Source organism: Dreissena polymorpha, chromosome 10 (genome assembly GCF_020536995.1).
Source record: "Dreissena polymorpha isolate Duluth1 chromosome 10, UMN_Dpol_1.0, whole genome shotgun sequence".
Lineage (NCBI taxonomy): Eukaryota > Metazoa > Mollusca > Bivalvia > Myida > Dreissenidae > Dreissena > Dreissena polymorpha.
The window spans coordinates 87,110,870-87,138,186 of record NC_068364.1 but is presented as its reverse complement, the minus strand read 5'-3'; the positions used below and the strand labels follow the sequence as shown (position 1 = coordinate 87,138,186).

The following is a 27,317-nucleotide window of genomic DNA, read 5'->3' as shown; positions in this document are numbered from 1 at the left end:
CAATCAAACATCTTGAGCCGAAGTGATGGTGAAGTTGGACACCAAGTCCAAGCTGAAGCGGAGCAATGATATTTCTGGGGCGACATGCTTGGATAATGCCCTGACCTATTGAGGCAACCTTAATGTCGTTTGACTGACCTATAACAGCTTTCAGAAACATTTGAAGACTGTCTGGCAAAAAGGCAACATTGTTTTGCTTAGAAGATATATGATTAAAATCTGGGTAATGATCTTTTGCAATATTAATTGAATTAATATCACATTTTAGCAATTTTGCAGCAGTTTCTAATATTTTGGTTTTCTTTTTCTTCTCAGTTTTCCCCTGTGAGTCTTCATAGAACGAATGAATTATGGAAGCTGCATTTGTTTTTAAAGTAATAATGTCACGTCTTCCGTCAATGCTGCTTATTACAACACCATTACCAAAATGCTCAATAACTTTCTGCTTCATATGTTTTGTGGTATACGCTTTTTCACCACACACTCTTTGCATTTCAAACACTAAATCATGCACTGTTAAAGTTTCACACGATGTATTTTCAAGAAATGTAATGACATTTTTAAATGCCTGTTTCTGTTCACTATCTTCTGGACGACCAGGACTTTTCATTGAGGATGTGACACTATCGCCTGTTTGATATGCCTTCGGAATACCTTTTCCTGTTCTAAAATTCACATTACATTGCTGATGGTAAATGGCATCAGCAGCTGGTAGATCGATCACATGGCTCAAACGCCTTTCTACATCCTGTGCCCATTGATCACCCCTCTGCTTACAATGTTTTACTAGAGTGCTTTGAAATTCTAAGCTTCTTACAGGGTATGTATCAAACGACCTTTTCCTGTTCGATACTCCACATTTAGCCAATGTATCACAAAATAAACACCTAGATTTAAAGTCAACAGTAGGTGCTAAAGATCGCAATTGTTTCTCAGGTTTATCTTCCAAACTCTTATAAGGGCCAGGTCTTGTAAAGTCTTTTCGGCATGAAATGTGGACCATGTCACCTGGAGATACTGTCACATTGGTTGCATGGTGTTTACTAGCAAGGCGAATTCCTTGGCAACCTTTCTCACTTAGTTTAGAAAACGGCCTCTTATCCCCAATTAGCTCGTGGCACAATGGACAGCTCAACTTCGTATCCATCTGGAAAATAAAATGCATGTATTTACTGTTCAGATTCATGTTTTTCATAGTATCAATATGTACAAATATGCATTTTTTTTAATGTCAGGTACACAGAAATCAGTAATTAATGACTACATTACATATTCCTTTTACAAAAACATCAAACATAGATGGCAATTGTGAATATGAGAGTATGTTAATTTTACCATGCAAAAGGTTTTATTTATGATATTATGACCCAAATAGGCTTCCGTAGAATCAAAAAAAAATAAAACCCCTTTATTAACCTATTTAATTCAGTAGAAGTTAATAACAAATAGGAGTATTCTGCGCATATTATTTGTATTTCATGACAAAAGATTGATGTTTCAACAATAGTTTGTGTGTTTTCTGAAAATAAACTTGAATAAATTTACAATGACGTAAGCGTAAACATGTTGCTGCACTGCTGTCGTTTACACGTAATTATTGAAATATCTGGACCATATTTGTGATAAATACTTTACTTAAGTTTGTTTTTAATGTTGTTAAAAACAATCAACGGCAAATACTTACATTTAATGGTCCCTAAAGGCTTCTCTGTAACATGTTGACAGATCTATACGAGTTACCGCATGGACGCCGCCATTACATATTTTGTGACGTCACATTTTAAAGCCAGTGACATCACATTTCTGGTGGTATGATAGCAAATATGGGCCATACATTCAGTTTGAAAAAATCCCAACTTTAACCATTAATATCTCTTTTATTACAAAAGCAAAATTTCCGGACTTTGTAGTACAAACATATGTTAGGTAGTACATTCGCATGGTATACTTACAAATTCTTTTGCAATTAGTTCTAGGTCAAATGCTTCGTTGACTGGCCTATATGTTCGTTTTCCCAACCGCCTCAACTGTATAAACATTCACATCTGACCCAGCCACTATCCTATTGACCATGTTTCTCAGGGTAGGGTTAGCTGTGTATGGAGAGCAGGTCGTAATCTGTGTCTGCATTTGCTATAGATCAAATAATCCCCTTTGATGCACGCCTCAGTTGAATCTTTGTGTTGTGGAATTATAGGTCAGATCTGTGAAATCCTGCATCCCACTGTTGTGCTCGGATGATGAAGATAGGGTCCAAGGGGTTTGCATTTCCTCGAACATTTCACTGCCGCGAGTGAGACCACATGTGCACTATAAACACATCATCAATGTGTTCTCAATGACAAGATCACGTCCTAACCCAGCATAGCACTGATGGCTCCTACGAACAACGTGAAAACCAATACCGAACTTTCGATAAAAGTCTGGGTGCATTTCCTCTCGGTCACTTATTTGCAGCAAAGATAGATAGCACTGCATGCTAATGCATCAGCCAACACCCAGTAGGATATGCTTTACTCAACACCCTTGAATTGTTAATCATAAGCTTATAATTCAGCCATACTATGCTTGTCTTTGAGGTCTGGGCAAGTTCATGTTTCTTCTTCTCTGTAGCCCTCTCGGGTTTGATATAAATCATATCATCTGCTAGCGTCATTTTGCCCATAGGAAGGGAAGAGTACAAATCCTTTGCATGATCCAGCATTATCTGAATGTCTGGATCTTCCTGTGTCATTTCGGCTGTAAGCTGGCTGTGTATGCACTTTTCAACAAGAAGATGGTCCCGTGAAGCCCTCTGAACAGTTTTTCGTGTCACAATATGCGCATTTTCTCTATAGACTGCCTCAAGTATGTTTTTGAAAGCGGTTTCTGCCATGAGGAATCCTTTGCCCCCTCCCCTCCCTGCAAGTTCATACGTTTATGAAACATCCCAAATTCTAATCAACACTTTGTGGCGCATCAGTGATGATTTCGGCAGCCTTCCAATACGAGGGTTGGTCAAACATTACAATTGTGTGAAGGTTGTGGCAAGGTTGCAAACTAAGGCTTGACAGAATGCACGCTTTGTCCCCATTGTACATATTAATGATAGGCAAGAATTTGAATGACAATTGCAGCCAAGGGTACTGTATTTTCTGGTGCAAGATACGCATTATTCCCTGCAAATTCAGTGTTGCCTGAAGCTGAAAATATCGATCCTCTTGTCAAAATCCAAAAATCACGGCAGGTCCAAACTATGGCGTTTCACATAACAAGCATCACGTCAAACGTAATGGACTTGTGGTCCTTCGTATTGTGTCGTTTGATGCCATGTGAGATTTCTGTGTAACATACACTTAAACTATGTCTGACAATGGTAATGTGTTGTTTGCCCCTCGAAAACCTCGGTATAGACACCAAAATCATAAATTGTGAGTGGAAAGTTACAGAGTTATGATCATTAATATGTTTTGGTGGCCATCTTGGAGGCTGTTTTGGACGCCATGTTGGATTTGATTGTAATATAATAAACTTAAACTATGTCTGATGATCTTAATGTGTTCTTTGCCCCTTGAAACCTATGTATAGCCACCAAAATAATCAAATTTGGGTGGATATTTACATAGTTATGATCATTAATAGGGTTTGGCGGCTATTTTGGCGGCCATTTTAGACGCTATGCTGGATTTGTGTGTACTATTGTAAACTTAAAAAATGTCTGATGATCTTTATGTGTTATTTGTCCATACAACCTAGGTATAGACACCAAATTCATCAAATTTGTGTGGATAATTACATAGTTATGATCATTTATATGTTTTGGTGGCCATCTTGGCGGCCATTTTGGACGCCATGTTGGATTTGTGTGTAATATAATAATCTTAAACAATGTATGATGATCTTAATGTGTTTTTGCCCCTTGAAACCAATGCATAGCCACCAAAATAATCAAATTTGAGTGGATATTTACATAGTCATGATAATTTATAGGTTTTGATGGCCATCTTGGCGGCAATTTTGGACGCCATGTTGGATTTGTGTGTACTATTGTAAAATTAAACAATGCTTGATGATCTTTATGTGTTCTTTGCCCCTTGAAACTAATGTATAGACAACACATTCATTAAATGTGATTGTATAGTTACATAGTTATGATCATTAATAAGTAATTGTCGGCCATCTTGAAAAAAACTTTCCAGAGGTCCGATTGTGGTTAACTTTTGATATGTTTTTAAGGACCTTCTACCCTACCAGGATCAGTTAAAATACCCTTTGTAGCAATGTTTTGGTGGTTGAAGGTATTTTTTTCATATATTGACCCTACTAGTACTTCTTGCTAAAAAAAGTGTATTGGAGGCCATCTTTAAAAAAATGCCGCCAATTTGAATTTTCAAGTGGCTAACATGCTTTTTGAAGAAAGGGGTACCTAAAGGTAATTTATGCCAAGTTTCATGCATCAATAAGTGAAAGATTTTTTCAATAATCAGCGCAGCTAACTCTTTATAACTAACTTGACTCTGTTTTACCTGTCCTTTTTGTAAAATAAAAAGTTTTGACTTAAAAAAATATATACCATTAGCAGTTTAAATCACAGTGGGATAACAGCCCTGAGCTAAAAGCGGTCTAGAAAATTGCTTAAAAAGTCCCCAAATAGGCCAAAACAGATAATTTTGACAAGATTTAAAAATGTCCTTATTGTTTATCAAGTAGGAAGAATATAATTAGTTTGAGCATACATTAATTACCGGTAGTATAAAATTGCCAATGCTTTGTAATAAACTGAAATTATCAAATGAATTTTGTTTCCACATGCATGAAATCTAATGGAACCACAACTCAAATTGTCCCATTTTAGAGATATCTACATGGAGGCTGTTTTAACTTGGGGTTGTCTTCCTTCATGGTGCCTAGAAATAATGCTAAGAGTTTTGGATGTTTTATTTCTTACATTGGTAATTTAATGATTTAGCCATCTAAAAAAAGTTAAATATTTTTTAAATGCTCCCAAAATCATTATTTTGTCTATTCTGATGGGTGTATTGCAATTATCATTGTTTATTGCAGTAAAAGCTGACTTGAACCAATATTACATTTTTTCCTGGTTAAAATATTTGGGCTTATTCTTGGCCAAAAAGCTTAGCTTGATGACTATTAATGTCCATTTCAAACTCATCACTTAAATGAAAGCATGATTTCAGATGTTCTGATAAAAAATCATGTCTGAAGCAAGCACAAAAGCAGTGGGCGAGGACCCGGCCAAAACAGACAGGGACAATCTCGACAGGCTGCTCAAAATATTCAATGGGGGCACCGGAGTTAACCTGGGGGTAAGTCTTCCATAGAGTTTTATGTTTATACCAGATACAGGATTTCAACTTGCTTTTTGCCAGAATTTGAATCTTTGATTGGCCACAATGTAACCAGGCTTTATTAACTATTAACAATTTAATCGCAGAACTGTGTATTGATTGAAAATGAAATTTCCTTACATTTATTTATTTATTTATTTATTTATTGCAGCTCAGTAATGAGTATTGGTGATTTTTATGTATTAACTTATTCAGATAAAAGTTCATCGCTTATATTGCAAATGATCCCAGACATACTGGAACAGGTCTGGTAGTCACAATATCCTCAGGGACTTTTTAACTTAGGTTGAACTTAAGTGAAGATTTCAGATAATATTTTTTTAATGAAATCCAATGTTTTCTGCTTAAAAAGGGTAACATTTTTATCAATTATTTTAGTATTATTTACTTGTTCAAAATAGGTTTATGTAAAAAGGCATATAAAGCCAGAAATAGCAAGTTTTCTGTATTTAAGGAATTTTTTTATGTTTCCCTTATGAGATTTGTGAATATGTGCCCCATGTTTCATCTTAGGTATGCCCCTTCAAGGCTATCTTACAATTATTTGTTTATTGTTACTCATGAGTATATATATCTGTGCCATGTAAACAACTTGTTACTATCAGAGCCTATCCTAGGAAAGACTGGTACAGATTTTAAACTTTGATAAGCCTTCTTTAAAGGGCATAATGACAATATTTCCACCTTAATATAGACATCGATTAAAACATGCATATGCCCATTTTGAGGCAGATATTTAACAAATACAACAATGTTATATAGATGAATTTCTTAATAAAAAATATTAAACATGCAAAAAAGTATGTTTTTGATACAGGTCTTCAATTAGATTTATGCCTACACACATTTGCCTACTCAAATTAGAATTTCACTACAATTATGTCTCATAATCATTGGTCAGACTGTTTATTTTGAAAATATCTAGACAGAGTTTGACTTTATGCTGTATGCATCCAAAAACTAAATCACAACGTCAAATTTTCTAAAAAGCCTTGTTACCTCTTCAGAGGCCTTATTTATGACTCTGTCTTAATGAATCTTTGTTAAAATGTTTACCTTGACAATATGAAGGCAATGAGTGAATATGGGTCAAAAATTAAATCAGCAGGTCAAGTCTTCAATATATGGTGACTGCAAACTCAAGTGAGAGCTTAAGGCCAACATGGCCGTCTTTTTTGAAGATTGTTACGCCCCTCTCCAACAGTACCTATCTCCCAACCTCAAAGGTTAAGGCCACACTTAGAGGTCAAAAGTCAGACTTGACAATAAAACAGCTTCAACAATTACTGTCGCTTCCATAACTGTGTAATATATTGATGCATTAATAAACATTCATGAGATGACCTGACACAAGTAACACCCTTCTCCCTATCTCAAATGTCAAGGGCACACTTTATGGTCTAAGGTCAAATTTAGCCTTAAAACAGCTTGTCCGGACTGTAACTTTTTCATTGATCATGCACTTCTAAAATTACTTACAATTAAAGCAAACCATAAGGGGAGGACGTGTTGCCTTTATGGTATGTCTCCCTGCCTCAAGGGTCAAGGTCACACTTAGAGATCAAAAGTAAAAGTTAGCCATAAATCAGCTTTTTGTTTACATAAGTGGAATTTTTAGACAAAAGTGGACTGACTGTTGGCATCCATGTCATAAATACAAACCTTTTGGTATGCAAATTTAATACTACATAATGCAATTCATTTTTTAATGTTACACAGACATGAAAATTGGTAATGTGGCATGTAAATAATACTCCATTACTAACACTCCTTAATCGCTGGATGAACTGGTGCAGATTTTTAACTGTTTAATTCTTCCTGGCTGATATTTGTCTTGGTGACCTCATTAATATAGATAATTTGATTTGTGTCATGTTCCCACTTCATTGCTATCACTGCCTCATTACAGGACACACTGGTACAGGTGTTAAACTTTTCATGTGCCCCTTTAATGATATCTAAATACAATCATTTGTTTTGGGAAACACAGTCACGTTTATTTGAAATTTGTAAATATCTCATGTAGTTAATTCCACTCTGATAGACCCCTTGAAGGCTATGTGATGCATTTAATTGTATATGATAACACAGTCATGATACATTGATAATACGATAAGTTTAATGTAGATAGTTTTCATTGCCTATCACCACCTAACACAGGATATCCTGGTACAAGTTATCAAGGCTCAGTTCTCATTGCATATCATCTACAATCCAAGACATCCTGGTACAAGTTATGTTTCCATTGCCTTTCACTGCCGAACACGTCAGGACACCCTGGTACGAGTTATGTTCTCATTGCCTTTACCTGCCTCACACAGGACCCCCTGGTACGAGTTATAATCTCATTGCCTATCTCTGCCTAACACAGGACATCCTGGTACGAGTTATCAAGGCGCAGGCTAGGTATGATAGCACGCAGGAGACTGAGTATGAGAGGGAGCTAGTTGATATCATATTCGCAGCCATTGCAGGCTGGCGCATCCGTAGTATGCCTGACATGAGGATTAAATTGGAGGAAGGAAAGGTTTACAATCACAGCATGCACGTTGTTTCTTTGCGAGATTTTTTTAAATTTTTATCAAATTGGAAAAGGAAGGGTCTTTAATCACAGCCTGCACGTTATAACATGGCAAGATTTTGTATTTTGACCACTGCACTTTTTATGCAGGGTGATATTGAGTTATATGTGTTCAGGGTGGCTGATATTGAAAACATTGCACACACACAATATTTAAACGTTGGATTTTGAAAAAGTATGATTAAAAGGTGATCAGACATGCATAAATACTTAATTTGAATGAAAACTAAGTTGACAGCACTTCAATTTTTTTTAAATATATCCATGCTGTGTACAATCTGTACTTAAAAAGAACCTATTTACAGGTTTTCGCTTTAAGATATTTTTTAATCACATTGAAACCTATTTTGTACACAAATTAATGTATTCACCATGACCATACTTAGATTTTCATGCACATGTTTCAATGATACTGTAAGGTTGATGTCGGTGTGCAATAAAATTATGTACTTTTTCATTCATAATTAATGTGCAATTTTAATCAATTATAACCTATGGATGTCACATGTGAAACTGTTAAAGCATAACTTTTAAAAAAGCATGTACATTTTGTTTGTGATTTTTAAATGATCACATGATGAATTTTTTGTGTGAATGATGATAACACTTGTGGTTGCCTGGGAGGAGTTTAAAGTTGTCACCACATATCCCAGATCCATCTTTAGTAGATGACCTCAATAGATAGCAGGTTTACATTTGATTCACATCTTTGCAGTGTGAAAACGGGGCGTAATGCATAAAGTGTCGTCCCAAGGTTGCTGCTGCAGTCGGCATACACTGATTGCTAACTTTCCACTTAAATGGAATTTTTGTTTAAAGAAAGTCTCTTTTAAATGACAATCCAGGATAGGGGCAAAGGGTAGTCCCTGGTTAGCCTGTTTGGACCGTACAGGCTAATATGGGATGACAGTTTATGCACATGCATTTAGCCCCCTTTTTCCAGAGCATTAGCCCTTTTAAGATACATGAGATTTATATACTCATAAAGTATGACTGATGGCAACATTTTCAGTCACCAGTCCGTTTACCAGAGCATGGCCGTGTAAGTGTTTCCACACCCAAAGCCAACAATTAGTGCTAGTTAGCCCTAGTCCATTATGGTCTTTAGCTAGATATATGCCAATATAGATACTATAGAAATGCACCTCTATAATAGTATTATATTTATAATTGTAGAATCAAAGTAGTAATTGTATCCAGGTCTAACGAAATGAGTTTGCTCATAATGAAAAATATGAATAGCTCAGTAAGTACAAAATAATAATGTCAAGATTATCAATAAACCAAATTTTTTTATTAGTGTTATTTAATAACATTAGAGAGTCCAAATGATTAAGGAATTTATTATAGCATGCTATTTTTGAACAAATTTATTGGCATTTAATCTAACACAAACATTTTAGTGTCACACTTACCGTACACTTACCATGTAATGGCTATAAACAATGGCCTTGGTTGTATAGTAGCATTTAATTGATTTATTAGTAGCCATGACATTTTACATAAACTGTTAATAGGCCATGATAAATCCCAAGGTATTTAATTTATTCTAAAGTATTCAGGGTTATATAATTTACCGGTATATATTTTTGACCGAAGGTTGATGACAACGATGTAAGAAATGCTGTTTTCCATTCCTGTATGTTTTCTAAACCCTCATTTCCTAGCATATTCACTTGTAACTGACTGATTAACCCTTTACCACTTAGATACGTATTTTAAGGCATTTGTACTAGTTCCTACTTAGACAGTTACATTTAATTGAAGGCCTTTCTTACTAGATCCAAGTTTTAAAGGTTTCAATTCCAACCCTTGGATACTAATGAACAGCAAACAGCATAAAACCTGAACAGACTGCAAGTTACTCGCAGGCTGTTCTGGTTTTATCTTGTTTGCACATTGCCAATTTTACTTAGCTTCTAAGTTTGAATGGGTAAAATATGTTGTCAACCCCTCCCTTGTGCTTCCACCCCATGTGTTCAACCCCTCCCTTGTGCTTCCACCCATGTTTTTTTCCTGCAAAAGCCTTAATATAAACTTTAGAAGGAAGTTCATAGAATGCAGGTTAAAATTATTTCATGAGATATAAATTTAAATATTATTTGGTATAATTTTTATTTGAACAAAAGTTGTTGTCAACAGATAATGAGGTGCTCTGGACCTGCAAACCTACCACAGTCATAAAAAATCTGTCAAAATGTCTGTAATCCCAGTTTATCACCTTGTTGTGTTATGTCATGCTTTCCTGGTGGCTAAGTGTGCCAAACTAACTTATTCTTTTACCACTTAGATACGTATTTTTAAGCATTTGTAGTCCCTTAGAAAGTTATATTTAATTTAAAATCTTTCTTACTAGATTCAAGTTTTTAAGGCTTCAACTCCGAACCGTAGATTCTGATGAGCAGCAAACAGCATAAAACCTGAACAGACTGCAAGTTACTCGCAGGCTGTTCTGGTTTTATGCTGTTAGCACATAGCCATTTTCACTTTGCTTCTTAGTGCTAAAGGGTTAATTATGACTGGAGATAATTTTATTGCATCAGCATGGTATATTCAAAGGACTACATCATGTACCAGATGGGTAAACATTTCACCTGCAGCTTATCTCATTTAATGGGTTCATAATAATGCTGGTATTTTAGTATATTTGTACATTGGGAAGTGGTGTGACCGTACTTTAAAATGAATCGCGTTCTGAGAAAACTGGGCATAATGCATGTGCGTTAAGGGTCGTCCCAGATTAGCCTGTGCACAGGCTAATCAGGGAAGACACTTTCCGCTTTTATGACATTTGTCGTTTAAATGAAGACTCTTCTTAGCAAAAATCCAGTTTAGGCCGAAAGTGTCGTCCCTGATTAGCCTGTGCGGACTGCACAGGCTAATCTGGGACAACACTTGACGCACATGCATTATGCCCAGTTTTCTCAGAACACGACGCATATATAATTGAATTAACTTACTTACAAAACTGTAATACATTTGTATTTAGAAAAGTTTTAAAAGAAAATGTTGCTTTTCTGGGGATCCAACCAGTGACCTAATAAAGCAAAAGCTAATTTTCTTCCACTATGCCAGGGAGGCTTATGAATCAGTAACATACTTAAACCCCAAGTCAGTAATACAGATTTTTACAAAAATGTTATGAAAAATTGTTGCAAATGTTTTATTATGTTCAAGATTTTAATTGATGACTATCAATATACAAACATAATTATACTTTGTTATTTTTCTTAGTCCAGAGTGTTATAGTTGTTATGGTGACAACTAGTTGTTATAATGACAACTAGTTGTTATGGTGACAACTGCACAAAGTGATGTAATTTTGGAGCTTAACACACAAATTATACAAAGTTTTATTTTGAAATTTAACACTTATCTTAGTTTTCCTGCAATTTGCAGCATGTAAAATATGGCGTATCTTTACTTTGGAACTAAATGTTTGCATTGATTACCTCCCTTGTTCATGCTGTTCCTCAATTAGACATATGAGTGCCTTGCAAACTTCTCTGAACAGTGTCTGAATATAATTATCTTTAAATAACTAAGTGTATCACAAAGATAAGCTTTTTAGTTGCTAAATAAATACACATATACTATCAGCAAGCCTTTTTTCTCTTTAAACAATTATGTTTGTTTCTGTTAACCTTTTATATGTGTTAAGCTGTATATTTATGCAATCCTCCACCCTGCTTCATGTTACATAATGGAAATTTCCCCCAGTGTTTGAATGGCTCTTATGGACTGTTAATTGCACTTGATAATAACCTCACCCATTTTATATTGCTTTATCTTTATAGCAAAGATGGTCACTCTTTTTAATTATTGCCTATTGTTTTATTTAGAGCAAATACAAAATCTGACCATGTTATGATTATGTTGTGTCTTGTAACAGGGACACGTAATAATGCTGAAGTTGTTATAAATCTTTAATTTAAAGCAAATCTGGACCTTTGATTACACTTATTTAATGTTTGTTTATTATTTATTGAAATGATAACATATTTTGTAAGTGACGTGTCTTCTGTAGTGTTTCCTTTCAAGGAATAATTTCAGTTGTAAATCTTCAATGACTTACTTTTGTAGGCTGAGGCCAACATAAAAAGAGTATGCTTTATCACAAATGGGCCTTGCTCTGTGAAAAGGGCGTTTAATGCATGGGCGTTAAGTGTCAACCCAAATTTCTGGGACGACACTTTAGGCACATGCAATAAATCCCTTTTTCACAGAGCACGACCCAAATGCTTTACAATATTATTACAATGTATGTGAAATAATTAAAACATTGTGACACATGTGCTCTTGTATATCATCTTATATATGCAAATATTATTTTTTAAAGTCATAAGTGTAGAACAACTTATTAACAATACAAAAAGTCTTTCCAGACTTAAGTTCAGCATACTGGTAAAATTAAGTTTTAATTTCAATTGATAAAATGTTTCTCTTGGCTCATAATTGAATCCCAAGAACCTTTTACCACTTAGAAACAAAGTGAAAATGGCTATGTGCAAATATCATAAAACAAGAGCAGCCTTTGAGTAACTCACAGTCTGTTCAGTTTGTATACTGTTTGCTGCTCATTAGTATCTAAGGCTTGGAAATGAAGCCTTTAAAACTTGAATCTAGTAAGAAAGGTCTTATATTAAATATAACTTTCTATTAAGGGACTACAAATGCGTCAAATATGTATCTAAATGGTAAAGGGTTAATGAGCTGTAATAATAATATTTATTTATTTAATTGGGTATTTCTACAAGCAATAAAACAGCCATACATTTTTCTTAATTGTATATTAATATAATTACATGTTTTAATTAGATTTTTGATGCACCATTAATATTGTTTGTATTTTCTGGTACAGTAAACTGTTCATACATTTGTGCAGGAACTATGAATATTTTATCAACAAGACCCCATTATACAAAAGTTTTTCAATAACCTAATAAATAATATTCCTTGTTCTTATTTGTGTTTACTTTGTTTTCCTCTGTATAAATCATTATTTAACTGTTGTTTGAAAATCACTCATTTAAAGACTGTGAGAACATTTTCAAGCCTCTCACTGAGTTATTGGTACAAGTATTTGAATAATTTTTATTTTATGTTTGGAAAACATTATGCAAGGGTTCTAGGTAAGGAATTTTCCTGATATCTTTATACACAAATATAAATATACACTTAGTCACCAGTTAAAGCGAGATTATACGATTTTTTTTTATGTGTGTTAAATTGTAATATATTGATAAAATATGTAACAACAACACAAAATAGGCAATAAAAATTATAGATTGAAGACAAATTTCATAAAATGCAGCAAAGACAAATTAGCGACCCGAGCCGATTGTGACGAAGATATTTCGTACATATTTTCCTACAATAGCTAAAGCATTCGTCTTTTTATTAGGATCAGAGTTAGTGTTCGTGTGTCATATGAATATATATGGTTGCAGGAATTTAAAATAACAGTTAAACTAAATTTAGATTCACATCGTACATGCATGATATACATGCTGGCGAATTCGACTGTACAGACATTTTCTAATACAGAATTAAATACCTGGCTTATTTCGCATTTTTGGACACATGTTCTTCTTAACTTTTATTTTAATTTATATTGAAATATATACATGTGTATATATAAAGTTTTTTACACATTTATATAAATTCATAAATATTTGACAAAATGGTATAACCTCGCTTTAAATTATAACATGTACTTATGTGTTTGATGATTACATTTCTAATATTATTCTTTGTACCAAATATGATTCATTTAGCAATTTCTATTCTATAAAAAAAGTTGCTTCTTGAATGAAATTATTTTATCTTTATTAAACCTTAATATTAACAACGCTATATGACCACTCTTGATAATGGAAATTCTAACAAAAGTTTTATAAAATACACAAACAATAAAATGAGATTTTAGTGTTTTATTTTATTTACACTAAGGTGACGTTTAACAGCGCTGTCTTTATGACGACCTAATTCTGTGGAAAAAGGCTTGCTAGCAGATTTATTTGTTATTTCTTTTTATCAAATACCTAATAGGATATTTTACAGCGTTTTTATGGTATCATAAAACAAATGTTTTTGGTAGAGGGAATTTCCATAATGAAATTCCATTCGCAGTTGATAGGTATTTGATATTCCAACGACATATTCATTAAAGGGGATTACATTTTTTTAATTTTATATTAACTGGTTATCATAATACAATTGTTGTCAAATGTTCGTTACTTTTAGAAAGTCTTAAAGAGGGGCCTGTTTTTGTTATTTGTATCAGTTATCTCGATAACACCCGTTGGATGCTTGTTCACTTCTTACACTTTTCAACATGTGCGTTTTGACATTTAACTCTCAATTTAATGTGAATGGATTGTGTTTGTTATAAACTTGAAATTTAAAAAGCAATAACTCAATTTTGAGAAATTGGTTGTGTCTAAGGTTTTGCTATAGCGAACAACTGCAGTGCCTTCAGTGCTTTGATTCCCTATTTCAGCGGAGGGTCACTATTAACGACACAAAACCTCTGTCCTCCACGTTGTTACCACAGCGGGTGAAGACATTCTACATGGACCCACGAATAGACATGCTGACCCGCAGAGGTAGGTCGGGCTCTGGTCAGTTCGCCTTCTTTTGAGGAGAGACCATACAAATTTGTAAAAATAAATAAATATATGGAATTAAAAAATGTTTTCGCAATTGATGCGTAAAGAACACACAAAGAATTAGAATCATATTCATGCAAGGATAAAATTCGGAAATATCCAGTTATATTAAATAATGCACAAACCATATTAACATAATTCATACAAATTAAAAAAAATTCAATGACATAACTTTCCCTTTTTTATGGAATTGTTTAGCTTAAAGGTAGTCTCTTTGAAACAAAAATCCAGTCCAGGTTGAAAGAGATGTCCCAGATAAGCCTGTACGTACTATTGAGCTTAACCCTTTGCATGCTGGGAAATTTGTCGTCTGCTAAAATGTTGTCTGCTGAATTTCTAAAATTAGCATTTTCTTCGATTTGTTTCAAAGAATATTATCAGAATAGCAAACAGTTTGGATCCTGATGAGACGCCACGTTCTGTGGCGTCTCATCTGGATCCAAACTGTTTGCAAAGGCCTTCAAAGTTCGGTTCCTGCACTGAAAGGGTTAACCTGGGACGAGACTTTATGGACATGCATGAAACCCTGTTTTCCCAGAGGCCAACTCATATATTTTCTTTCAGTGCCATCCCGGCAATCATTTGGCCACTGTAAGACTTTACATCATCCCTTGTCCAAACAAAATTAACACTCATGTTGTTATGTAACAGTTTGTATAAATATATATTGGTCAAGGGCCAATTATAGCTTAAGAGGACCAATAACCGAAGAGCCTGTATAATTTAACTGAAACGAGATGTGTTTGTGAAGCACTATGTCCCCCCATATATTTGACCTTTGACCTTGAAGGATGACCTTGACCTTTCACCACTCAAAATGTGCAGCTCAAAGAGATACACATGCATGCCAAATTTGAAGTTGCTATCTTCAGTATTGCAAAAGTTACGGCAAATGTTAAAGTTTGATGTAAACAAACAAACGGACAAATGAAAAAGCCTACAAACAGACAGGGCAAAAACAATATGTTCCCCAGTATTGACAAATTCTGTCTAGCCTGATGAAAATGCAATTTACACATTAATGTGAGGTCTGTTAATTTCTTACTGTTTCTTATAAGTATAAGTAAATAAAAATACAGCATTTACTTGCTTTTTGTTATAAGAACTACACCTCCAGACAGTAAATTCTGTTTTCATACTTTCACTTTTAAAATATTTATGCTGAAATTCTGTCCAGAACATATCTTGACTAAATATTTGAGTTACCAAGACAAAACTTAATTGGTAAAAAGCTTGCTCTGTTTTGAATCCAGTTCTTAAAACTAAACTGCCTATGCCCTCAGACAACGTGGCATGCATGGGGTATTTCTGGCATGACAGTGACTCATCTAGTTACCATTGTTCTTAAATGTTATTCCAATGTGTGCTGTTAGTATGTTTTTTTTGTAGATGTTTATTTTTTCCCATACCTTTCCCCATGCAGCTGCTATTATAACACTGTTGATGGAATCTTAGCTGCCTTTAGTGCCATGATTTTAAGAAATATAATTATGTGACACCCTTTTCCGGTCTAGTAATTACTAACATTCAATACCCACAATTTGTATACTAATTATTTCAAATTAAGGCCTGTTTCAACAAAAAGATGGTTATTCATTCTCAATGGTTTGCAAAAAGAAGAGGGTTAGCTATAAGTACCGGTAGTAGGGTTAGCAATGAGAAGTTGGGTAAGCAATAAAAAATAGGATCAGCAGTAAGTATGAGGGTTAGGAGTGAGTAGTAAGGTTAGCAATAACTAGTAGGGTTAACAATAAGTAGAAGGATTAGCATTAAGTAGTAGCGTTTTTTGGGTGTCAAAGTGTTTATTGACCCGACTATAGACGTGTTAGCAATATGAAGTAGGGTTAGCAGTGAAATGTAGGGTTAGGAGTGAGAAGTAGGGTTAACAGTCAGTAGTAGGGTTTGCAATAAGTAAAAGGGTTAACAATAAGTAGTAGGACTAGCACTAAGTTCTGGTAAGGTTTGCAATAAGTAAAAGGGTTAACAATAAGTAGTAAGATTAGCACTAAGTAGAGGTAGTGTTTGCAATAAGTAAAAGGGTTAACAATAAGTAGTAGGATTAGCACTAAGTAGTGGTAGGGTTTGCAATAAGTAAAAGGGTAAACAATAAGTGGTAGGATTAGCACTAAGTAGTGGTAGGGTTTGCAATAAGTAAAAGGGTAAACAATAAGTGGTAGGATTAGCACTAAGTAGTGGTAGGGTTTGCAATAAGTAAAAGGGTAAACAATAAGTAGTAGGATTAACACTAAGTAGTGGTAAGGTTTGCAATAAGTAAAAGGGTAAACAATAAGTGGTAGGATTACCACTAAGTTGAAGTAGGGTTTGCAAAAAGTAGAACTTGAAGAATTAGCAGTAAGAAGTTGGGTTTTTGCAATTGTTAGTAGGATTTCAAATTAGTTGTAGGGTTTGCAATCAGTTGTTGGGTTGATTTCCAATGAGAAGAAGGTTTAGCAATGTTTTGAAGGGTAAACAATTTGTAATAGGGTTTGCAAAGAATAGTCGGCTGTGCAATGAGTATTAGGTTAAGCAGTAAGTAATAGGGTGAACAATGAGTAGTACGTAGTGTTTACAATAGTAATAGGGTTTGCAATCAGACATATAGTTTTTAATAAGTTATTAGGTTTGTAACAAAGTTGTAGGTTTAGTTATTCACTGTTTTGTTTGTGATAAGTATAAGGATTTTTAATAATTAGTAAGTAAGCTGTAAGAAGTTTTCAGGCAAACTTATTATGCCCCCCTTCGAAGAAGAGGGGGTATATTGCTTTGCACATGTCGGTCGGTCTGTCAGTCGGTCAGTCCACCAGATAGTTTCCGGATGATAACTCAAGAATGCTTTGGGCTAGGATCATGAAACTTCATAGGTACATTGATCATGACTCATAGATGACCCCTATTGATTTACAGGTTACTAGGTCAAAGGTCAAGGTCACGGTGACCCGAAATAGTAAAATGGTTTCCGGATGATAACTCAAGAACGCTTAGGCCTAGGATCATGAAACTTGATAAGTAGATTGATCATGACTCGCAGTTGACCCCTATTGATTTTCAGGTCACTAGGTCAAAGGTCAAGGTCACAGTGACCCAAAATAGTAAAATGGTTTCCGGATGATAACTCAAGAACGCTTATGCCTAGGATCATGAAACTTGATAGGTAGATTGATCATGACTTGCAGATGACCCCTATTGATTTACAGGTCACTTGGTCAAAGGTCAAGGTCACAGTGACCCGAAATAGTAAAATGGTTTCCGGATGATAACTCAAGAACGCTTATGCCTAGGATCATGAAACTTGATAGGTAGATTCATAATGGCTGGCAGATGACCCCTATTGATTTTCAGGTCACTAGGTCAAAGGTCAAGGTCATGGTGACCTGAAATAGTAATATGGTTTCCGGATGATAACTCAAGAACGCTTATGCCTAGGATCATGAAACTTCATAGGAACATTGATCATGACTCGCAGATGACCCCTATTAATTTTCAGGTCAAAGGTCAAAGGTCACGGTGACCCAAAATAGTAGAATGGTTTCCGGATGATAACTCAAGAACGCTTATGCCTAGGATCATGAAACTTCATAGGAACATAGATCATGACTCGCAGATGACCCCTGTTGATTTTCAGGTCACTAGGTCAAAGGTCAAAGGTCAAGGTCACGGTGACCCGAAATAGTAAAATGGTTTCCGGATGATAACTCAAGAACGCTTATGCCTAGGATCATGAAACTTGATAGGTAGATTGATCATGACTCGCAGTTGACCTATTGATATTCAGATCACTATATCAAAGGTCAAGGTCACGGTGACCCGAAATAGTAAAATGGTTTCCGGATGATAACTCAAGAATGCTAATGGCTACGATCATGAAACTTCATAGGTACATTGATCATGACTCGCATATGACCCCTATTGATTTTCAGGTCACTAGGTCAAAGGTCAAGTTCACGGTGACCCAAAATAGTAAAATGGTTACCGGATGATAACTGAAGAACGCTTATTCCTAGGATCATGAAACTTGATAGGTAGATTGATCATGACTCGCAGATGACCCCTATTGATTTTCAGGTCACTAGGTCAAAGGTCTAGGTCACAGTGACCCGAAATAGTAAAATGGTTTCCGGATGATAACTGAAGAACGCTTATGGCTAGGATCATGAAACTTCAAAGGTACATTGATCATGACTGGCAGATGACCTCTATTGATTTTCAGGTCACTAGGTCAAAGGTCAAGGTCACAGTGACAAAAAACATATTCACACAATGGCTGTCACTACAATGGAGAGCCCATATGGGGAGCATGCATGTTTTACAAACATCCCTTGTTATTATTATCTTCCGAGATATGAAAAAAAGTGATAATATAAATAAGTTGTTTGATTCGGCATACAGAAGATGGCAATACAGAAATTAAATTGCTTAAAACAAAGAAGTTTGTCTTGTAGTTTTTGTATACCTTGTTTCTCTTTCTCACCAACATACTTTCTATGCTCTCAGCATTTGTTTGAATGATTTTCAATATTGCAATAGAATTTGGCCAAAACCTTCTTTCAGACACTGTCATTATACCCAATGTGCCAACCAAGTCTGCGCGGGCAAGGTCAATGATTGGTGGAACTCCCATCACCAAGGAAACAGCAATAGTACGTCACATGACAAACTTCTTCATTTTAGCTCCCTAGAGTTCATAGTTCTCATGGGGAGCTTTTAGGATGCCATTGTGTCCGTCATCCATCAGTGCATTAGGTGCACTAGGTCCGTCTGTTTATTTTTTTCTATCTTTATTAACCTTTGAACAATTTGTTTTTCAAAGAAAAAATCAAATACCTCTAAAACCACAAGGGTAAGGGCTTAAATATCTTGTGTGTAAGATTTTCTGGCGGTGCTTAACTAGTTCGTTCAACTCATGCCCTTAGGCTCATATATGGCCATGTTCCAGGGTCCCATGATTTATATAGAATTATATAGTGAATAAGGCCATTCATTTGTTTTTTTTTGTTTACAATAATTTAAGGTTGAGGTAGGCCATAGGAGGAGGGAATAAAAATAAAATAAAAAATACAACATTTATTTTTTTCATCAGATGTCTGAATATGTATTTACCAACAGATTTGTTATACTAAAAACACTAACAGACATAGTATTGTTGACTTTAAGAAAAAAGAGTTTCCTTTATGTATTCAGTAAACCAATTTTGCAATATCTACTGCTCAACTACATTTATAGTTCATTCTTGTCCTATTGTAAGAAAAAAAGTTAAAAAACACATTAAAGCTCTGTAATGATGTTTCAATACACCATCATATCTGATTGGAAACCTTTAAATTATAAGAAATACTGAGAGTTATCAAAATAAAACCTATCAAAGTCTTAAATGGCAAATATTTGCAGAAATGATTAAAGCAATAACACATATTTAAAAAATGATTTTTCTAAACATATTCTGAAGGTTTTAAAAAGTGTTCATTTGTGTTTATCATTTGATAATTGCACTATATTTTTCGTGAAGAAGGATATTTTTCAAATATTTGACAAATTTACTTGAAGGCACTAATTTTCCTCATTAGGCACTACGCAAGATAACGCTGGGAAGCACCATCCACTCATTCAGCCGTGACTGGCGCAAGGCTGCCCTGATCTTCCAGGATGAGTCCACTAAATACCCTTTCGGTCTTCAAACACACAGGGTGAGTACATCTTTGTGCTTTTCATGCCCTCCACATGTGAAGATTGTCCTGTCCTATGATTCAACCTTTAAGACTCAGATACTCATTTTGACTTGTTTGTAGTTTTTGCAACTTTTGTATCAAAATGTTGAATCACTTACCTTAAAATATTTAAACATGATTGACATATTTTGAAATGTTTATTGAAACAGGAAGCATTAAATTCAGTATAATACCTTTCAACATGACAGCAAATTCTTACAGAATGGTGCCAGAGCGTTTATCCTGTGTTTCCAAGGTTACCTTCTAAAGCACCTGCTTTTTGGACGCCAGTACGCCTCTAGTCTAGCCACCAGAAAGTAGGTATTGAGCAAGGGCTGGGCCAGAAACTGTTACGTTTTCTTGATTTTTAGCTCGGCTGTTTTCGGAGAAAACCCGAGGTATTGTCAAAGCCAGCTCGTCGTGTCCGCCGTCCGTGTCAAGGTTTGTAAAGGTTTTGAACATTGGCTCTAAAATGAAAGTGCTTCAACCTACACTTTTTAAACTTCATATGTAGATGCACCTTGATGAGTTCTACACGCCAAACCCATTTTGGGGTCACTAGGTCAAAGGCCAAGGTCACTGTGACCTCTAAAACAAACAAAAAAACAAAAAAATTCTGTCAAGCTTTCATTTATTCAAAACTGCACCCGCAGCCGAGCAATTGTCCTGCGATTTGCAATGTGTGTTGTACACTTATAGCTTGTTACCACTTTAGAGGCCACATTTTTCATCTTAACTTTATGAAAGGTGGTCAAAATGTTTATCTGGACAATATCTAGGCGCATTTCCAATCTGGATCACATGTGTAGAAAAACTAGGTCACCAGGACCTAGAAAAACCTTGTTACCACTTGAGAGAGATTTATGACTTAATCTCAATAAAATCTTTATCTTAATGAAATTTGGTCAGAATGTTTATCTTGACATTTTCTATGCTGAATTAGAAACTGGCTCCTAAGCTTAAAAAAAAACTAGGTCGCCAGGTCAATAATTAGAAAAAACTTGTTCCCACTTCATCTGCATTGTTTATGACTAATTTCTTTATGAAATTTGGTGTCAGAAAGTTTATCTTGACAATACTTTTCCCAAGACCATAAATGGATTACTATGTTTTTAAGGCATGAGTAATTTCCTCTTGCTCAAGGTCATATTTAAAGGTAAAATGTTTGGCCTTTTTCCGTTTTTGGTGCATACCTCTTTTACCCATTTAAGAATTGTCATTTAACCTTCTCAGAACAGATTATTTTCTTGGGGTCTCATGTGAGCAAATTTAGCCCTCTTGTTGTTGATAATTTAGTAAAGAAGGAAATACAATCACACAAATTGGGGTAAACATTATGTTTTTAAATGTGTCTTTTAAAATTTTGCTTAGAATTTCCAAAAGAGTGTATGGTATTTAATTATCTTCATTGTTTTCAAATTGCATTTGCATACTTCATTACATAGTCAATATTCACTGTACTTAATATGTGTTTGTGAAACTCTCTTCTCAGAAAATGTTAAATCAATAACCATTCAGATACGCACTTTGACAAATGTGCAGTCCCTTACAACATCCAATTCAATTACAAACCTTTCAAAATACATTCAATTTTTAAAGTCTTCATTTCCAACCATAAGATACTGATAAGCAGCAATCATCATAAAACCTGAACAGACTGCTAGTGGCTCACAGGCTATTCTGGTTTTATGATGATAGCGTATAGCCATTATCCCCTTTCCTTCTTCTTGAACAATATTTAAGTAAAATCTGCCCCTTTTGTAGTGCCTTAAAGCCATCAGATTTTGAGCGCCGTAAAGCGCTGTGTTCTGCCATCTGTGAGATACTGTGGCAGGCTGGTTGCCAGTCTAGGTGCAGCCTGTGTCTGCTGCAAGACTCCGCCTTTTTTGACACAGATTACACCTACCGTAAAGATGGGCTTACAGAAATGGTATGTTTATAGTGCTCTGTTGCCATGACAGAGCTCACAAAAATGGTATGAAGTATGGTGTGGTGTACTCTTGTATGGTCTCAAGCAATGGTATTAGTTATAGTGCTGTTCAACCTTGTATGAGCTCACTAAAATGGTTTGCCTAACCCAGAAATGGTATGTCTATCAGTATTGTGTAACCTTGTATAGTCTCACCGAAATGATATGTCATATAGTACTGTGTAACCTTGTTCAGTTTCACAGAAATAATATGCTTTATTGTGTTCTGTAACCTTGTAAAAATGGCCATAAATGAGCTTGTCTGGGCCATAACTATGTCGTTCATTGTGAGATTTTAAAATCATTTGGCACATTTGTACACCATCATTGGACAGTGTGTTGCGCGAAATAATTACGTCGATATCTCCAAGGTCAAGGTCACACTTTGAGTTCAAAGGTAAAAAATGGCAATAAATGAGCTTGTCCGGGCCATAACTATGTCGTTCATTGTGGGATTTTCAAATCATTTGGCACATTTGTTCATCATCATTGGACGGTGTGTTGCGCGAAAGAATTACGTCCTTATCTCCAATGTCAAGGTCACACTGAGTTCAAAGGTCAAAAATTGCCATAAATGAGCATGTCCGAGCCATAACTATGTCGTTCATTGTGAGATTTTAAAATTATTTGTTCACCATCATTGGACGGTGTGTCGCACGAAAGAATTACGTCAATATCTCCAAGGTCAAGGTCACACTTTGAGTTCAAAGGTCAAAAATGGCCATAAATGATAATGGCATAATAATTCTTAAAAATCGCCATAAATTAGATTCTCTTGTTTTGTGAAGACAGCATGCAAAATAGTCTGTGTCAATGCATCATGTGGGGGTATAGGTCACGTCTGTGACAAAGCTCTAGTTCTTAGTGGTCTTACAGAAATGGTATACCTTATTGTGTGTTTTAACTTTGTATGGTCTCACAGAAATTGTATGTCTAATAGTGCTGTGTGACCGTGGTGACCTTGTATGGTTTCACAGAAATGCAAATGGTATTTCTAACAGTGCTGCTTAGCCCTTTTTGGTTATACAGAAATAGTAGGTCCCATAGTGAAACTTAAGCTTGAGTGGGCTCACAGAAATGTTATATGTCACAATGGCTCATTGGTTCTTTGTCGACATAAAATGGCCCACAAGTCACCCAGGGGTGACTAGAAGCCGATTCTTGTCACCCTAGGGTGACTTCAAGCCAATTCATGTCACTCTGGGGTGACAAATAGCCGATTCTATTCACCTTGAGGTGACTAGCGTCGGCATGAAGTCACCCCAGGGTGACTTGAATCGGCTTCTAGTCACCCCTGGTGACTTCAAGCCATTTCAGGTCGACAATTACCCAATGAGCGTTACTAATGATAGTTGAACAAGAATACAATTTTTAGCATATTAATAAGCATAAAATTAAGCGTTAAAGCATAAGTCTTAGTAGCTTTACAAATGTTTCCAACTTTTTGCTTGGGTGCCTCCTAATTTTCTCTGTGCTTATGAAGGTTTTCATTCCTCAATTTTGTTTCTACACTTGTATGTGATTTTGAGGTTTGATATAATATCCTAATCCATACCATGGTCTCCATCATTTGTTTCCACAGATTAACCTGTATGAGTTCAAGAAGTATGTGGACCTGGAGATGTTTGTGAAGAGACACCTCAGTCACGTAAGGAACTCATAAACTGTCTCAGTATTCACTCAGAGACAACTCAGTCACATAAGGAACTCATAAACTGTCTCAGTATTCACTCAGAGACAACTCTGTCACGTAAGGAACTCATAAACTGTCTCAGTATTCACTCAGAGACAACTCAGTCACATAAGGAACTCATTAACTGTCTCAGTATTCAATTTTATTGATTTGCTCTTGGAAAAAGGGATTTAATGCATGTTCATTGTCTGCAGAGGCTAATCAGGGACAACACTTTCCACCTAAACTGGATTTTTGCTAAGAAGAGACTGCCTTTATAAAAGAAATACCGTAACAGCGGAAAGTGTAGTCCTTTATTAGCCTGTGCAGACTGCACAGGCTAATCTAGGACAACACTTTACATACATGCATTAAGCCATGCTTTCTCAGAGGCGATTCAAAATAATTTGAATCCACCACTACCCAGGTCAGTTTGCAATCATAGTGAACAGGTGAAATTTCCATCCGACCTGAGACAGTTTTAATTAACTGTCATAATTGAGTAACGACTCTAAAAAATCAAAGCTAATGAATTACAGATCGTAACTTACTTACAGTTATTATTGTTAGTTTCTGGACTCTTAAGGTATTTTGCTGTTCCAATTACTGTTTCTCTTCTGATTTTTAGTTTGAGCATGAAAACTCCAATGGCTGCATCACACTCCTCTACAGCATCATCCTATCAAGGACCATACCAAAGTAAGGGCACTGTGTGAATGAAGTGTCACTGCATTGCAATGAAACTTCCGCTGTTTAAACTTAGCTTGATTTAAGCATAGCATGGAAATGGTTGTTAAGGGAAGAACAATGACATCATTATGTTGTTCTCTCGACGTCTTTTGATGTTTTAATATTCAAGCAACTTCAGCCGTTTTCGTTTCTTTGTTTGCAAGGAAAGGACCTTATCTTTTTCAGTAAATGATGGATCATAGAATATTAAGTACATTTTAAACACAGATAAGTTTATGAAAACATGAAAAGGCTGGTGGTTTAGGTTTGCTAAGCCTTGCGAAATAAACAATCTGTATTAAATACTAACCCTGTATTCTTTTAATACCACAAAAAAAAGTAGATGGGATATTCTTGATTCACCACGGATGCTATTTGTTCATTGTTTGTCTTAAATTCTTTTGATCCGTCCATCTGTGTGTCTTTCACACACTTATTGGACGAAGTTCCTGTTCTGCCTTCACTGGTTCCTGTTCTGCCTTCACTGGTTCCTGTTCTGCCTTCACTGGTTCCTGTTCTGCCTTCACTGGTTCCTGTTCTGCCTTCACTGGTTCCTGTTCTGCCTTCACTGGTTCCTGTTCTGCCTTCACTGGTTCCTGTTCTGCCTTCACTGAATTTTGTATTAGAAGAGACCTCCTGTAGAAGAAATATTCCTTTAAAATTGAAAATGCCCTCCTTGATAAGCCTGTGCAGTGTGCACAGGCTAATCTGGGATGACACTTTAGGAACATTCATGAAGCCTGGGGTGGTATTCCAGAAACCTCTTAAGTCATTTCTTAAATATTTTCACTTAAGTTAAAAAATACAATGTTTTGTATTTCTTGACTCAATAAAGACATGCATGTTTTTTGGTTTTCCTCAAATAACATTGACATAATGATGTTATTTTGATGTAATTTTCGATGCTTAACTATTGCAGTATGAATTAAAACACTTAAGAAAAAATCCCAATTTAAGGATAAAAATAAAATTTAACTTAAGATGCTTCTGGAATACCACCCCTGGTGTTCCCAGAACGAGTCCCATTTATATAACATGTGTTAACAGTTTTACTATAACTGCAGGATATATGAGGACATGGGTATTCATGAGAATCCAGACAAGGTACGTCTGCTAGCCGACAACGAAGATTGTGTGCCTGCACTCATTAACCTGCTGTTGACAGGCCGCGCCACGCAGTACTACCACAACGGCAACATTATCTATGATAAGGACGGTCATTTACTGGTAAGGCATGCTTCATTAAATGAAAACTTTAAATCAAAATGGCACTGGAGTGTTTTAACAATACAAATCTTTAGGATTCGTTCATAGTTTCTTTTATAGTTTTAAACCATTTTTTAGAAACTCAATACATAGGCCACTTGTAATGTCTGTCATTTTTCTGAATGAGCTTTATTTATTCATAGCTTTTCAGCAGATCAGCAGATGGAAGCAAAAGGTATCCTCATTGAGCCATGCTCTGGAAAAACGGGGCTTAACCCTTTGCATGCTGGGAAATTTGTCGTCTGCTAAAATGTTGTCTGCTAAAATTTAAAATAAGCATTTTCTTCGATTTCTTTTCAAAAAAAATAAATCAGAATAGCGAACAGTTTGGATCCTGATGAGATGCCACGTTCTGTGGCGTCTCATCTGGATCCAACCTCTTTGCAAAGGCCTTCAAAATCCGGTTCCAGCGTTCAAAGGGTTAATGCATATGCGTTATGTGTCATCCCAGATAAGCCAGTGCCGTCCACACAGGCTAATCAGGGACAACACTTTCCAACTACACAAGTTTTTTTGTTTAGAAGGGACCTGTAAAGCAAAAACACTTAAAAGCAAAAGGTGTCATCCCTGATTAACTTTATGTGGACTGCTTGTTCTGATTAGTGACGACACTTTACCCACATATCGAGTGGCTTACGTTTGCAGCCCCACCCCCTGCCTGGCTTGAAGGAGAGGAGTCAAATTGGCATGCTGTTCTTTGACAAGAATGAGGATGATGATGAGCGGACAGAGGTGGGTGGAATCACAGATATGTGTTTAAGGAAAATGCCTTTCATAAGTCAGTTTAACTGACAATGTTCCATGCTGTCAACTGTTCCCACTTTTTCCTACTTTTCATTCTTTTATAGAATGTCTTTTTAGCTCACCTGAGCACAATGTGCTCATGGTGAGCTTTTGTGATCGCCTTTTGTCCGTCATGCGTGGTCCATCGTGCATCGTGTGCCGTCAACATTTGCCTTGTTAACTCTCTAGAGGCCACATTTTTTTTCCAATCTTCATGAAATCTGGTCAGAAGATTGATCTCAATGATATCTTGGATAAGTTTGAAAGTGATTACGTTTGCTTGAAAAACATGGCGGCCAAGGGGCGGGGCATTTTTCCTTGTATGGCTATATATGGCTATAGTAAAATCTTGTTAACACTCTAGAGGCCACATAAATATAATCTGACCTTCATGAAACTTGGTCAGAAGATTCATCTGAGTAATATCTTGGACGAGTTCGAACAAAATGATGCCGGTTGGTTGCAAAACATGGCCGCCAGGGGGCATGGCATTTTTCCTTATATGGCTATAGTAAAACCTCGTTAACACTCTAGAGGCCACATTTATTTTCCAATCTTCATGGAACTTGCTCAGAAGATTGGTCTCAATAATATCT

The 27,317-nt window shown here is 35.7% G+C and overlaps 3 protein-coding genes across 5 annotated transcripts in view; all 3 read left to right on the top strand.

The window, feature by feature from the left end:
* Positions 1 to 27,317, top strand: part of LOC127847565 (trehalase-like) — a 230,371-nt gene that overhangs the window by 136,355 nt on the left and 66,699 nt on the right. The gene's annotated exons all lie outside the window — the stretch shown is intronic.
* Positions 1 to 27,317, top strand: part of LOC127847573 (RING-box protein 2-like) — a 223,944-nt gene that overhangs the window by 147,635 nt on the left and 48,992 nt on the right. The window lies entirely within an intron of this gene.
* The window catches only part of LOC127847567 (inactive ubiquitin carboxyl-terminal hydrolase MINDY-4B-like), a 46,602-nt gene that overhangs the window by 10,323 nt on the left and 8,962 nt on the right, over positions 1 to 27,317 (top strand). Inside the window, exons 2-12 of one of the 2 annotated variants that reach the window (XM_052379577.1) lie at positions 5,178 to 5,306; positions 8,942 to 8,971; positions 14,432 to 14,537; positions 19,149 to 19,237; positions 20,162 to 20,281; positions 20,525 to 20,619; positions 22,067 to 22,232; positions 23,854 to 23,919; positions 24,572 to 24,642; positions 25,737 to 25,899; positions 26,584 to 26,670. In XM_052379577.1, coding sequence (XP_052235537.1) covers positions 5,196 to 5,306; positions 8,942 to 8,971; positions 14,432 to 14,537; positions 19,149 to 19,237; positions 20,162 to 20,281; positions 20,525 to 20,619; positions 22,067 to 22,232; positions 23,854 to 23,919; positions 24,572 to 24,642; positions 25,737 to 25,899; positions 26,584 to 26,670 — 1,104 coding nt within the window. In that variant the 5' untranslated portion in view covers positions 5,178 to 5,195. Of the gene's footprint in view, positions 1 to 5,177; positions 5,307 to 8,941; positions 8,972 to 9,528; positions 9,544 to 14,431; positions 14,538 to 19,148; positions 19,238 to 20,161; positions 20,282 to 20,524; positions 20,620 to 22,066; positions 22,233 to 23,853; positions 23,920 to 24,571; positions 24,643 to 25,736; positions 25,900 to 26,583; positions 26,671 to 27,317 lie in introns of both variants that reach the window. The other variant, XM_052379579.1, reaches the window with a different exon arrangement.